Here is a 13,127-nt window from a genome sequence, read left to right as displayed (position 1 = left end):
AATAAATTCTGGACTGAAAGTTGCTTCAGATTATATGACATTTAGCACAGTTTTCTAAGTGTTCCCTACACTGAAATTCTTCATAGTAGGCAGTCTGATGTCACCTCCTTTCCATATTTGCCTAGCGCATCACCTAATAATTCACTTACTAGTCTGGGACTCATTTTGTCATTTGTGATGATTACTAGCAAATTCCTAACTTAACATATTCTGTTCAAAAATGTAAAACTAACACTTTCTATACCAAGCCAAAACAAAAATTAATTGACGTACCTTGGGCCACTGAAACAGCTTGTGATAAAAGTATATAGCGCTGATTCCAATTCTTCCCAGCAAAGTTTTATCTACTTCACTATTTTGTGGATCTTTGTTAACTGCAACACAAAGTAGGCATATGGGAGAAGTAGAAAGAGTCACTTAAAATGATGAAAAAAGCAAATTAAGATAGAATTATTGATACTGCCACAAACATCAGGTGTCAGCAAACTACAGCTCACAGGCCAAATAAGGCCTGTGGTCTGTTTTTAGATATGATCTGTGAACTAAGTCTAAAAAAAATTTTACAGTGTTGTTTAAAAAGAAAACAAAACAAAACTATGTGACCCAGATACATGTGAAGTGTGCAAAGCCTAAAATACCTGGTTCTTTACAGAAAAAGTTTGCCAACCCCTGATAAAGAGCGTAGCAGTGAAGAGCTCACATCAAAGAAAAGTCTCAAAAATATACGAAGTTTAATGACTTGTAATAGTGAATATTTTAACAACTTTAATGATTTAAAAATTCAGGTGCTCCACTATAATTTGCTAGCAATAGTTTTACCAATCTGAATAAAAAGAAAAATACGAACATGAAACATCTGATATTAAAATACCAATATTTGACTTCTTATCATGAGTCTAACTTAATAAATAAATAGAAAAATTTATAAGCTGAAGGAGGACTATTCGAAACCTGTAATATTAACTTATCCTCAACATGGGAAATATTAAGAGCTTTACATTCCTGTTAAGAACATTACATCACCCTAATATATAAGACTCAGACTAAAACAGTCATTTTACCTGTTTCAGCAAATTCGCAAAATGGAACATCTGATCTCTCTTCTTTATAGTCTTTTGTTAGTGTTTCAGCAATACAAGTACAAAATCTCTGGAAATCTGCAAATTTTTCACAGCCCATTTTTACCTTAAGGTATAAATTTCCCAATTTGGTCCAGTCACCTTTTTCTTTGCAATGCTATCAGAATTATTACAAACAAAACAGAAAAAAGAAAGTTGTTATTTATGTAAATATATTATGGAGTAGGCCTATGCAGCCATTAGATATACAGAAATTAATAAAACATAATCTCTGCCAAGCTTACAAACTTACTAATGAGCATTATATCAATAACATGCTATTGTACAATTTGGTTTTCTGAGTACTGCAAAGCAGTAAGTTTCAGATGGCAATGTACATTTATTTTATCTAGTTCCTAATATACTTAATGATGTTACCCCCAAACCAGAACTAGACAGTGGAGACAGATTTTATGGAATTTCTTCTACAAAAGGGGCTACAAAATAAATTTCAGTAAACTTACTATTATTCTGTATTATAAACTAAGGAATAGTTTTTCATGCCAACCAACAAAAAATTGTTTCAAGGATATGAGTACTAATTAATATTTGACCAACAAGTGCTAGATGAGCACAAAAATGCCCTTAAATTAAAATGTAAAATAATCCTGAGAGTCCTGCATTTCTTACACTATGAATGCTGGGTGAGTTCACGCTGGCCTTGGCTTTCCCGGTCATTTCACGTACTGCAGCCATCCCCGCGTCGTGACAAGCAAGCCGACTTTCTTGTGCACTGAGTGAGTATCCCAGTGACAAGAAGTAAAGGCTCAGCTTTCGGCTATTACATCTTAACTTTCGTTAATTTTGAAACTAATTATTTCCAGAATTATTTTTACGATAGTCCACAATTCTAGAAATTATGTTTGTATTTCAAAGTATTAAAACAATTCAACTTCTTTTTCTTGATCATTTTTTCTCTGTGTAACAGCCACATTTTTCAAACTTTCCCTAAAATGGGCTTACTATTCAAAATTTCTAAGCAAAGATCCCAGAAATTCATTAAAAAAATAGGTGCCATACCTCTACTTCATTCAAGGCTGCATCTAAATCACAGGTCCAGTTCTTTTTAAACTGCCTCATTTGTAGCCTTTAACAATAGGAAAGTGTTAGTTAATTCAGTACCTCGAAAGTCATTATTGCTCCTAATTCATTTATTTTACAGTTTGTACCTAAGACTGGAGGAAAAAGAATGCATTAATATACTACAAAAATTCTTGAGCACTAAGAAAACCCCCAACTTCTTAAGTACCTACCTCACAGTATTTCCTCCCCAAACCATAGGCAACAAGGAGGAAAAAAGCAAATTCCACACAAAACCATAGCTTCAGCCTAACTTGAAGACAGATAATGCTAAAGCTCCAAAATAATTGTGAATAAAAAGAGAAAAAATATTAAGTCACAGCACTTCATCTGTAGTTCCCACTCCACCCCCACTGCTCCAACAAACAAAGTCAGACTAAAACAAAAACAAAACAAAAACAAACACACACACACACACACACACACACACCCCCCCCCCCCCCGCCCCCGCCGTGGGGAAGAACCAAAAAGGGAAACTATCAGAGGGATCTAACAATGACTAAAAAAAAAAATGCCACTACAAAGACTAAGTCCACACTAAGTTTGAAAATGCTAAAAAAAAAAACAACAGTGTAGAATATAGTCCATGCAGAAGGAACTAAAAAGTTTGTATGATTTAAAGAAGAAAATCTGAAATGCATAACTCCTGGGAGAAAATAAAAGATAAAAATGAAAAAGAGAAGCATCATTTGGCAATTGAAAAAAGGAAAAGAAGAAAAAAGGGAAAGAAAAAGGTGTAATAGCCAATTATGGGGTCAATTTTAGTAATTAGTCCCAATGTTCTATAAATTATTACAGATCATTAACAGGAAGAACCTGTTAATGGAAGAACCACTTCTTAATTCCTTTTGTAAAGCAAGTATAACAGTGATACCTAAACTAGGTAAAGACAGCACAAACTATAGAACAATATCACTCATAATGGCTATGCAAAAATATTGATAAAATATTAACAAACAGATGAGTTTTATAAGATGTAAGAGTTATGGGGATGGATAATGGTGATAGCTGCAAAACAATGTGAATTTATTTAATACTATTGAACTATAAACTTAAAGATGGTTAAGATGGCTTTATCAACATTGTATCAGAGGTATGAGTCAATGCAATTAGATACAACAAATCATTTAGAGACAAATCACAAAGAGAACATGATGAAAGGATACAGAAACCAACCTAAGGAATTTCAAAAAGCCAAATCTAGAATAATCTGAGAAACAAAATGATTAATGGTAGTACTGAAATTATATATAACCCATAGAATAAAATATTATAAATACCTATAAGTTCATACTGATGTAAATAACAAATAAGTAAATAAATGAAAAGGAAGGGACCGCTCTTCTTTACTGAAGAATTCCAGTTAATAAATGTGCAAGAAATGGGGAAGAAACAGGATCCCTACTGGGCAAATACCAGAGTAGCAACCTGCAGGGAAGAGCCACTGATGAATATGAAAGTTAATGCATGAAGGACTGAGGGGGGACAGGATACTGGCTAGTGCTAGAGTCTCTTCCCTGAAATGCTTATTAACTACAAAGGGACAAACAGTAACTGTACGGTGTAGAAATTTTGTACATTTTAACTAAGCTAATATTTTTAACTAAGTGATCAAGGTAAACTTGACCAGCAATAGGAGATAGTGATACAAGGTACCCCTACTATGATGCACTGAGATCTGTAGTTAATAGATTTGTACCACTTTCCTGGTTTTGATAAGTGTACTTTACTATGTAGGATGTTAGGATGAGAGGAAGCTAGATGAAGGACACACGGGAAGTCTCTATACTAATTTTTGCAACATTTCTGTAAATCTAAAAGTTATTTCAAAATAAATTTTTAAGCCATTAAATGTATGTTAACAAATTTTGTAGTTTATAGACGCACCTATATTCTCACTGATGTCCTAAATATAAATGGTAGAAATCTTTGTAGCAGCCTAATCTTCTGAGAGTGAAAGCTTTTCAAATAAACTATAAACTATTTATTTAAAAACTGTAATAAAAATCAAAATATGAGTGTTCATTAAAACTAATTTCCTTAGTCCAGAAGAGGGTAATTATTTCAAAGTGTGTCAGGGAAATTCAAATATAAAATAATAATACTATTTTTTTCTTTTGCCTTGAGGCTGCGTCCACTTCCCCAGCCACAATCCCTACCCTTTAACTAACTACTGTTATTTTCCTATCCTCGTCTTCATCAAGTAGGTCACCAATGTTACTATCTCTGAATACTAATACTAAAATACTAAACAATTGTTTTGAATCAGGAGCATAGGACGGGGCAGAGTATACAAGGATACAATTTTCAAAATTAGGGGCTGTAAAATAAACTGTAGAAATTGCCCTGGCTTGTTTGGATCAGGGGACTGAGTGCCGGCCTGCAAACCAAAGGGTCACTGGTTCAATTCCTGGTCAGGGCATATGCCTGGGTTGTGGGCCAGGTCCCAAGTCGGGGGCGTGTGAGATGCAACCACATATTGATGTTTCTCTTCCTCTCTTTCTCCCTCCCTTCTCCTCTCTAAAAATAAATAAATAAAATATTTAAATGACAGCCCTGGGGTGGAGTAGTCTTGGCTGTAGGTCTTTCCTTTGCATCCCTTTGAATATATAATGCCCACTTGAATATATAATGCACATCCCTTCTGATTTGAAAATTTTCTGTTGAGAAATCAACTGACAGCCTTATGGGTGCTCTCTTATAGGTAACTGACTATGTTTCTCTTGCTGCTTATAAGATTTAAAAAAAAATATTTGTGTGACGGTATCACTGAAAATTTAAAAACTAAGGCTGGTTTGTTCTGGACTCCTCCTAGAGCAAGACGTCCTTTTCTCAGTTACTGCACAGAGGGTGGAGTTGTGTCGCTGTCCTGGGTAGCGGGATGCTGCTGCTCCTCTTGAACTGGGATGCACATACTTCCCTTGTACCAGCTGCCACCGAATCTGGCAGGAGACTAACATCTGCTAGCCATCTCAGCTCTCTGCCTCAGGTGTCACTGTCCAAAATGCTAAGTTTTCAGTCTATGACTCAGGGGAAGAATAACATAATTTTGAGACTTTTCTCTATGTATCTATAGTTTAATAGAAATTTTTGTAAAACTCATGGCTTTCCTTTTATTCAATACAGATATATTATGGTGCTACTCTTATAATTATCATAGTTTTTTAAGGCCTTTGGAGTTTTTAAGGCCTATTCCCATAAGTTGAATAGGAAAAATAAGCAGTGAGAGAAAAAAATGGAGAGGCATTAAAATAATTTTTAGGTAGCATGATGAGAGAGAGAGAAGAAAAAGAATTAAGGTACTTTATATACACCTAGGAGAGTGCATTAAGTGGAATTAAGCTGTGAACCAGAAGCAACAGAGATTCCTTTCATACTTGATGGGCACTGAGATGAAATCAGGTACTGAGAAAGATATGGCGAGGCTGGCCCGGAGGGCTGGCTAGAGGGCAGCTTGACTATTGACAAGGTAACTAAGACATAGCTAAGGGACGGGAGACAGGCTTACAGTGGGAAACCAGATGTTTAGACATAAGTGATAAGTGCTTTGCCTTCATCCTTTATAAGTCTCTCTCTTTCTCTCTCTACATATAGCTTTAATTATAACAATTTTTCTTACCTGGGTTTCATTTTTAGAACTGCAGTTATTTCTTGTTTGGAAGCCTGTACTTGGTAAAAAAGCTTAACAATATAGTTAAAGTGTTCTGGGTCAAGCACCATCCCAGCTTTAACAAGCTGCAGAAGAGAAAAAACATTTTTTCTTTAGCCTTGTATTAGTCATTCTTATAAAAATATGAAAGAGTTGAAAATGAATGTGTATGAAACAACTAAGAGCCTGATGGAAGGTGTGAAACAGACAGAATTAAAACTCCTTAAAAAATTTAAACCACATTTTCTTCAAATATTTGAGAACCACAGTAAGATACCTGACTTGAAGAATTTAAAGAAAAAAATTAAAATAATAATTTGAACATGAGACTTGAATATTCTTCCTGTTCTCCAAGTTATCTCAACAATTTTGTCACTGTGCCTCCTGTTTGGTACTCATTCTATCTTTTAGTATAGCATTGAGGTATACCTCATCTCTGACTGTTAACTTCCTGAGAAGTATCAAACTGAGGTTATCTACAACTACTAGGGTGTCAGTAATTTCTGATTCAAAAAATTTCCAGGCAAGGATTTCTGTCAAGTTTTGTAATGTGGAACTAGAGGTATTCACTGAAATATTTGTTCATCTGCTAAAACAGTTCCAATGCATCCAAAGAAGATGAGGGGTTTTCCTGCTATTAGACTTATTCTGAAATGGATGCCTGGGCAGTACCAAATAATAGGAAGTATTCAACAAAAGTAAAAATTTTAATATTTTTTAGAGAGCCATAATTTTTGTTTATGCCAAATGTAAAATTAATTCCTAGCCACCATTTTCTATTTACTTTCTTTGTTTTCGTCAATATTTTCTACTTATATATTTGTTTATGTATTAATTTTTGTTAGAAATGACCTCAAATCTTTCGTAAGAAGAGGATTTTCTGTAATCATCCTTCAAGTGTAGATATGAGGATAGTTGATGAATCAGAAAGGAGCCATCTGGAGGGCCTGGAACTATTTATTTAAGGGAAAGGTCTATCAGTCACTGGAGCTGTTTATAAACTATTTCAGGAGAAAATAAACATTCCAGAAAATAGAATTCTTTGGCATCAAGAATGTGAATAAAAGGCAGTTTAAGAGTGCAAGTGGAAATCATTATTTTCTTAAAAATCGTTTCTTTCTAAGTCATTGTTTTCTTTTCATTGATTATTCACTATCAGAGAATAAAAGAGATAAAATAATATCATACCTTGCAAAGGATATCAATTAAAGCAGGTACAGCATTCCTTAATTTCATAGTTGCCACATACTCAAATATTTCGAGCAAAACTTTCACAGTGGGCTGGATAAAACAAAAAAAAATTACACTCATTTTCATGTCTTCTTTCAATACACCTTAAGTATTTCAAATTTGTTTATGCTGAAAAACACAAGTGTTCTCTAGGAAGTATTCAACAAACATGGATATTTAATTGCTAAATTATACAAACAAGAACTATAACAGAGAAATTAAAGTAAGATATTAAATATTATATATTTTCAGGTTACTTACCAGCATTTTAGCCATTATGCTGAGGTTCACTACCTGAAATACCTCTTTCAATAAACAATGCTTTAGTAGAGAACTCAGAAGGTCATTTAGCACTTGTAAATCAAAGTGTATACCAGGAGGAAACTTTCTGTAGTACTCCATAAATATGTTTACTGAAAATGAAAAAAATATATATTAAAGACATTTACCACTTTGAAGATATTCATCTTTTCTAAATTGGACAATTTTTTTCTATTTAAAGATTGAGTAATGGAAATTCATTTTTTCAAAAGGTACATTTCTAGTATCAGAAATATTTGATGAAAATAATTTAAAGCAAAAGTTAATGACAACGACATTTGAATTCAATCAGGCATGTAAGGAACTAGACTGGAAGCTAACTCGTGTGTTCTCCACAAAAAATAGGTCCAAATTGCCTCCTACATCATGGTCTCAATATGAACTCCCAAGAAGCTACTTTCCCTTCAGGCAGTGGCCTGGTCATGTATGAGAAACTGTATAATTTGGTGATGGTTGCAGACTATTTTGACATATACCCATTCTTGCTGTTTTAACCCCACCAACATAAGGATATGTACACACACACACACACACACACACACACACAATCCTCACCTGAGGGTATGTTTACTGATTTTGGAGACAGTGGGGTGGGGGAGGGAAGGAAAAGAGAAAAGGTGGGGGGAGAGAGAATGAGTAACACTGGTATGAGAGAGAAACAACAACTGGTTGCCTGCCGTGCACACGCCCACTGGGAATTGAACCCACAGCCCCCTTTCGGTGTGTGGGTTGCTGCTACAACCACTTCAGCCACCTGGCAAGGGCCATAAGGATATTTTTTATTCCAGTTTATGATTATAAACATTCTACTAAAAATTACAACATTGATCAATTTCCTTTGAGAAAGTAGTTTTTTAATGTCAATTCCTTAATCAATTTTCTACATTTAAACTATTTCTAATTTTCCCCCATTAGTTTTATTAAAATTACTTTAATTGGGATCACTTCATTGATTATTTTTTTCAATTCAAAAACTTTCCAGGGCAAAATCTATACACCTTAGCTGAAACTATTTTAGTAAAAATTACTCTGAGTTTTGTTTTTGTGTTAATCATTTCTGCCCCAAATACTTATTACTCTTTGGATTACCTGGTGTTGTTTGGGAAAGTCAGTAGCTACTGATAAAATTCAAGAGCATAATAGAAAAATTAATGTTGACATTATAATAACTTTTAACAACTTTAATAATACATTATGATAATATTCAGCTTTATTCCAAAGTTTCTTTCTATATTATGATCTTTTTCCTAGGCACATACAGAAAAATTTTTATTGCTATTCACTTTGCAGTATCTATATAGTTGCCTATATAAGTAGATCCCATGATGACATAGGAAATTCAGTGTCTGCTACTGTAACTTACTAATAAAACTGAAACTGCAGATGTTTTAAAAAGAAGGTATAGTTGCAAAGAATTTATATTATCTGGTGTTGTAGTCCACTAATTGACATGCATCCCTCTTTCTTTTGATCATTAAATACTTTTAAAATTTAAATTATTAAAATATTAATACAAACTTAACTTATTATTAATAAATTTCTCCTTTTTAAACAATCTCCTTTGGTTAAACTATTGGGTAAAAAAGGATTGAATATTTTAACATCTTTTGACATGCACTGCTACATTGCTTTTCTTTTCCCAAAATTTTTATTGTGGTAAAATGTACATAAAATTTATCACTGTAATTATTTTTAAGTGTTACAGTTCAGTGGTATTAATACATCGATAATATCGTCCATAACTCTCCATAACTTTTTGTCTTCTAAAACTGAAACCAGACCCACTGAACAATAACTCTCTTTTCCCTCTCTCCCCAACGACCAGCATTTTGATTTTGACTACCCTAAGTACCATATATAAGTGGAATCATGCAGTTTGTGTTTTTGTGACTGGCTTTTTATCATGGAGCATAATGTCTTAAGATTCACTGTGTTATAGCACAAGTCAGAATTTCCTTTCTTTTCAAGGATGAATAATATTCTGTTGTCTGTATATACTACATTTCCTTACCCATTGTTCTGTCAATGGACACTTGGGGGGACTCACATTTTAGCTGTGTGTAATGCTGCTATGGTTATGGGTGTACAAATATCTTTCAAGACCCTGCTATCTTGATGTAGTCCCATTTATTTTTTTTCCTTTGTTTCCCTTGCCTGGGGAGATATACCTGATAAAATATTGCTATGAGCAATGTTTGAGATTTTGCTGCCTATGTTTTCTTCTATGATTTTTATGGTTTCAGGTTTAACATATGTCTTTGATCCATTTTGAATTTATTCTTGTGTGTGGTGTAAGAAAGTGGTCTAGTTTCATTTTTCTGTATGTGTCTGTCCAATTTTCCCTATCATTTATTAAATTAACTATCTTTAGTCCATTGTATGTGGTTGCTTCCTCTGTTGAATATTAATTTACTCTAAAGGTATGGGTTTATTTCTGCGCTCTCTATTCTGTTCCATTGATCTATGTGTCTGTTTTTATGAGAGTACCATGCTGTTTTGATTACTATGGCCTTATAGTATAGTTTGATAGTAGGTAGTGTTATTTCTCCAACTTTGTTCTTCTTTCTCAGGATTGCTGTTGCTATGCAGGCCCTTTTGTGGTTCCATATAAATTTTTGAAATATTTGTTCTAGTTCAGTGAAAGATGTCATTGTAATTTGATAGGAACTGCACTCAATCTACAGATTGCTTTGGGTAGTATGGACAAGGAAATCATCAACAACAAAAAAAAGGCAACCCATAGAATGGGAGAACATATTTGCTGATAACATCGGATAAGGGGTTAATATCTAAAATTGATAAAGAACTTACAAAACTCAACACCAAAAAAACCCCAATCCAATTAGAAAATGGGCAAAGGACCTTCTCCAAAGGAACAGACACTTCTCCAAAGAGGACATACAGATGGCCAATAGACATATGACAAGATGTTCAATGTCATTAATTATCAGAATAATGCAAATTAAAACCACAATGAGATATCTCACACCTGTCAGAATGACTGTCATCAATAAATCAACAAACAAGTGCTGGCGAGTATGTAGAGAAAGGGGAACCCGTCTGCACTGTTTTCATGAATTGTTTTTTTGACTTTCTCCATGTCTTCCTTAGTTATTTAAGCATCTTTAAGACAATTGTTTTAAAGTCACTGTTAAATATATATGTGTTACCAGATTTTTACAGAGATAATACCTATTGACTTATGTTTTCCTTTGAATGGGCCATTCTTTTTCTGTTTCTTTGTATGCCTTGTGACTTTTTGTAGAAGTGGCCATTTGAATTTACTGTTGTGGTAACTACAGTGCTCAGATTTTTCTCCCTTCCTCAGGGTTTGCTGGGGTTCTTTTAATAATTGTTTTTAAACTTTTAAAACTTTGGGTTTTCCCCCCATTATTACTGTAGGCTCTCTCTGCAGGAGAATCAGCCTGCAGTGTAAACTTAAGGTTTTCTCAGGTATTTTCTGAGTTTTTCCGGGGGCATGTATGGTCACTTTAAAATTTTCCCTGTATATGCAATTGTTCCGAATGTTCTCATTTTTTTTTAAAGATTTTATTTATTTATTTTCACAGAGAGGGGAAAGCAGGAAGAAAGAGAGAGAGAGAGAAACATCAACGCGTGGTTGCCTCCTGTGTATCCCACACTGGGTATCTGGCCCACAATCCAGGCATGCACCCTGACCAGGAATTGAACCGGTGACCCTCTGGCTTGCAGGCCAGCTCTCAATCCACTGAGCCATGCCAGCCACGGCAAATGTCCTCATCTTTAATGTCTGATTCCCAAAGGTCAAATAGAGGAAAATGAAGGGGAAGAGAAAAAAGATACTTTAAATCCTCTGGAAGTCACTTTAGCAGGTGGGGGAGTCATTTGGTTTTCATACTTAAAAGTACTAAATTACTTTTAAACCAAAAGATACAACAGCACATTGTTTGAAACACATTAATGAATTTACAGTAATCATTCCATTGTTCCATACCTGCACGTTGTAGCAAACACGGCTCATTGATACTTATAGATTTCTTAAACACATCCATGCAAACCTGCAAAAATTGCAAAAAATGTAAAAATTACCTTTTTATTTTTAATAAAAATTACACAAATTTCAATCCTATCTTTATGCTTATTCCAATTTTTAAAGTGAACTTAAAGCAATGGAATAAAGAAGCTGATGTTAATTTGAAATGTTTACTAAATTTATTACAAAAACCCTAATTAGAGAGGCTCTGTCAAGGAAACAGAGTGAAAATTATAAGCAATTGAAGAAGAGAGGAAAACCCTTGAACATTATAATAAAAATACCTTATTTAGGCCATTTAAAAAATAACCATTTACTGACTCAAGGATAAACACACTCACCAGTGGATTAGAACAGAGCATTTAGAATAGCCCTACTCATACATACATAATCGGCTGATTTATGACATGGTGACACATCAGGGCATGGGGGAAAAATGGTCTCTTTAGTAATGACGTTAGGTAACCTGGGGATCCACATGGGAAAAAACATGTATCTTGACCTCACACCATGAATGAAAATCACTTCTGGATGGCTTAGAGTTCTAAATGCAAAAAAAAAGCAATAAAACTTAAAGGAAAAACAAACATCTTGATGATCTTGGCAAAGACTTCTTTAATAGGATACAAAAAGTTAACACCATAAAAGAAAAACAATGAAAAAATTGGGCAAAAAAAAAAATTAAGAAATTCTGTTTATCAAAATACACGTTTAAGAGAGAGAAAAGGCAACCTGTAAAGTAGTAAAAGGTATCTGCAATATATTGAATATATCCAACAAATAACTTGTATCCAGAATATGTAAAGAATTCTTAAAATGGAGAAGAAAAAGAAAATCCCATAAAATAGAGGCAAAATATTTAGAATTCCCAAAAAGGAGATATGCACAGGTCCAATAAAGATTTTAAATATTTTTTAAATTATTTTTTATCCTCACCCAAGGACATTTTTTCCATTGCTTTTAGAGAGAGGAACAGAGAAAGAGAAATATCAATGCAAGAGAGAAGCATTGATTGGTTGCCTCCAGCACATGCCCAGACTGGGGACCAAATGTGCCCAGACTGGGGACCAAACCTACAACACTTTGGTTACAGGACGACGCTCCAGCCAGCTGAACTACACTGTCCAGGGCCAACAAAGATTTTGAAAGCTGCTCAGCTTCATGAATCATCAGGAAAGGGATCACTCCCCACGCACCAGAATGGCTAAAATTAAAAGGTTGATAATACTAAGAGCTGAGGGGGATGTGAAGCAACGAGAGCTCTGAGACGTTGCTGGGGAGAGAATAATCTGGTAAACCACTGTGGCAATGTCAGGCATTACTTACTAGAGTTGAACCTGTGCAGATCCTATAACCCAGAAATTTCAGTTTTAAGTATAACCCTTCATAATATGTACATATGTCCACCAAACGACATATAGAACGTCGATAGCATTATTATTGTAATTACCAAATTTAGAAACTGCCCAAATGCCCATTAAACACATATTTACCAACAGATATACTTTGATATACTCACACACTGGAACTTCACTATGATAACAGCAATGAGCAAGAAAAGTCCACAATTAAGTTTAAAAAAAAGATGAATCTCAAAAATACTGAGGCAAAGAAATCAGATACAAAAGAATATAGATTATATGATTTCATTTATATAAAGCTCAAAATCAGGCAAAGCTCATCTATTAGGAGTCAATGAAAATCTAAATTAAAACAT

General features: G+C 34.1%; 1 protein-coding gene across 1 annotated transcript in view; it reads right to left on the bottom strand.

Annotated features, from left to right (window-relative positions):
* The window catches only part of TOPAZ1 (testis and ovary specific TOPAZ 1), a 51,978-nt gene that overhangs the window by 16,237 nt on the left and 22,614 nt on the right, over positions 1–13,127 (bottom strand). Inside the window, 7 exon segments of the mRNA XM_054594815.1 lie at positions 274–374; positions 1,062–1,236; positions 2,139–2,205; positions 5,818–5,933; positions 7,036–7,128; positions 7,339–7,490; positions 11,372–11,435. Of these exon segments, the coding sequence (XP_054450790.1) occupies positions 274–374; positions 1,062–1,236; positions 2,139–2,205; positions 5,818–5,933; positions 7,036–7,128; positions 7,339–7,490; positions 11,372–11,435 (768 nt within the window).

Source organism: Pteronotus mesoamericanus, unplaced genomic scaffold (assembly GCF_021234165.1).
Source record: "Pteronotus mesoamericanus isolate MK-2021 breed Mesoamerican mustached bat unplaced genomic scaffold, CSHL_Meso_final scaffold_533, whole genome shotgun sequence".
NCBI classification, from domain to species: domain Eukaryota; kingdom Metazoa; phylum Chordata; class Mammalia; order Chiroptera; family Mormoopidae; genus Pteronotus; species Pteronotus mesoamericanus.
The sequence above is the reverse complement of the archived record's forward strand: the minus strand, read 5'-3'. Positions and strand labels throughout refer to the sequence as shown.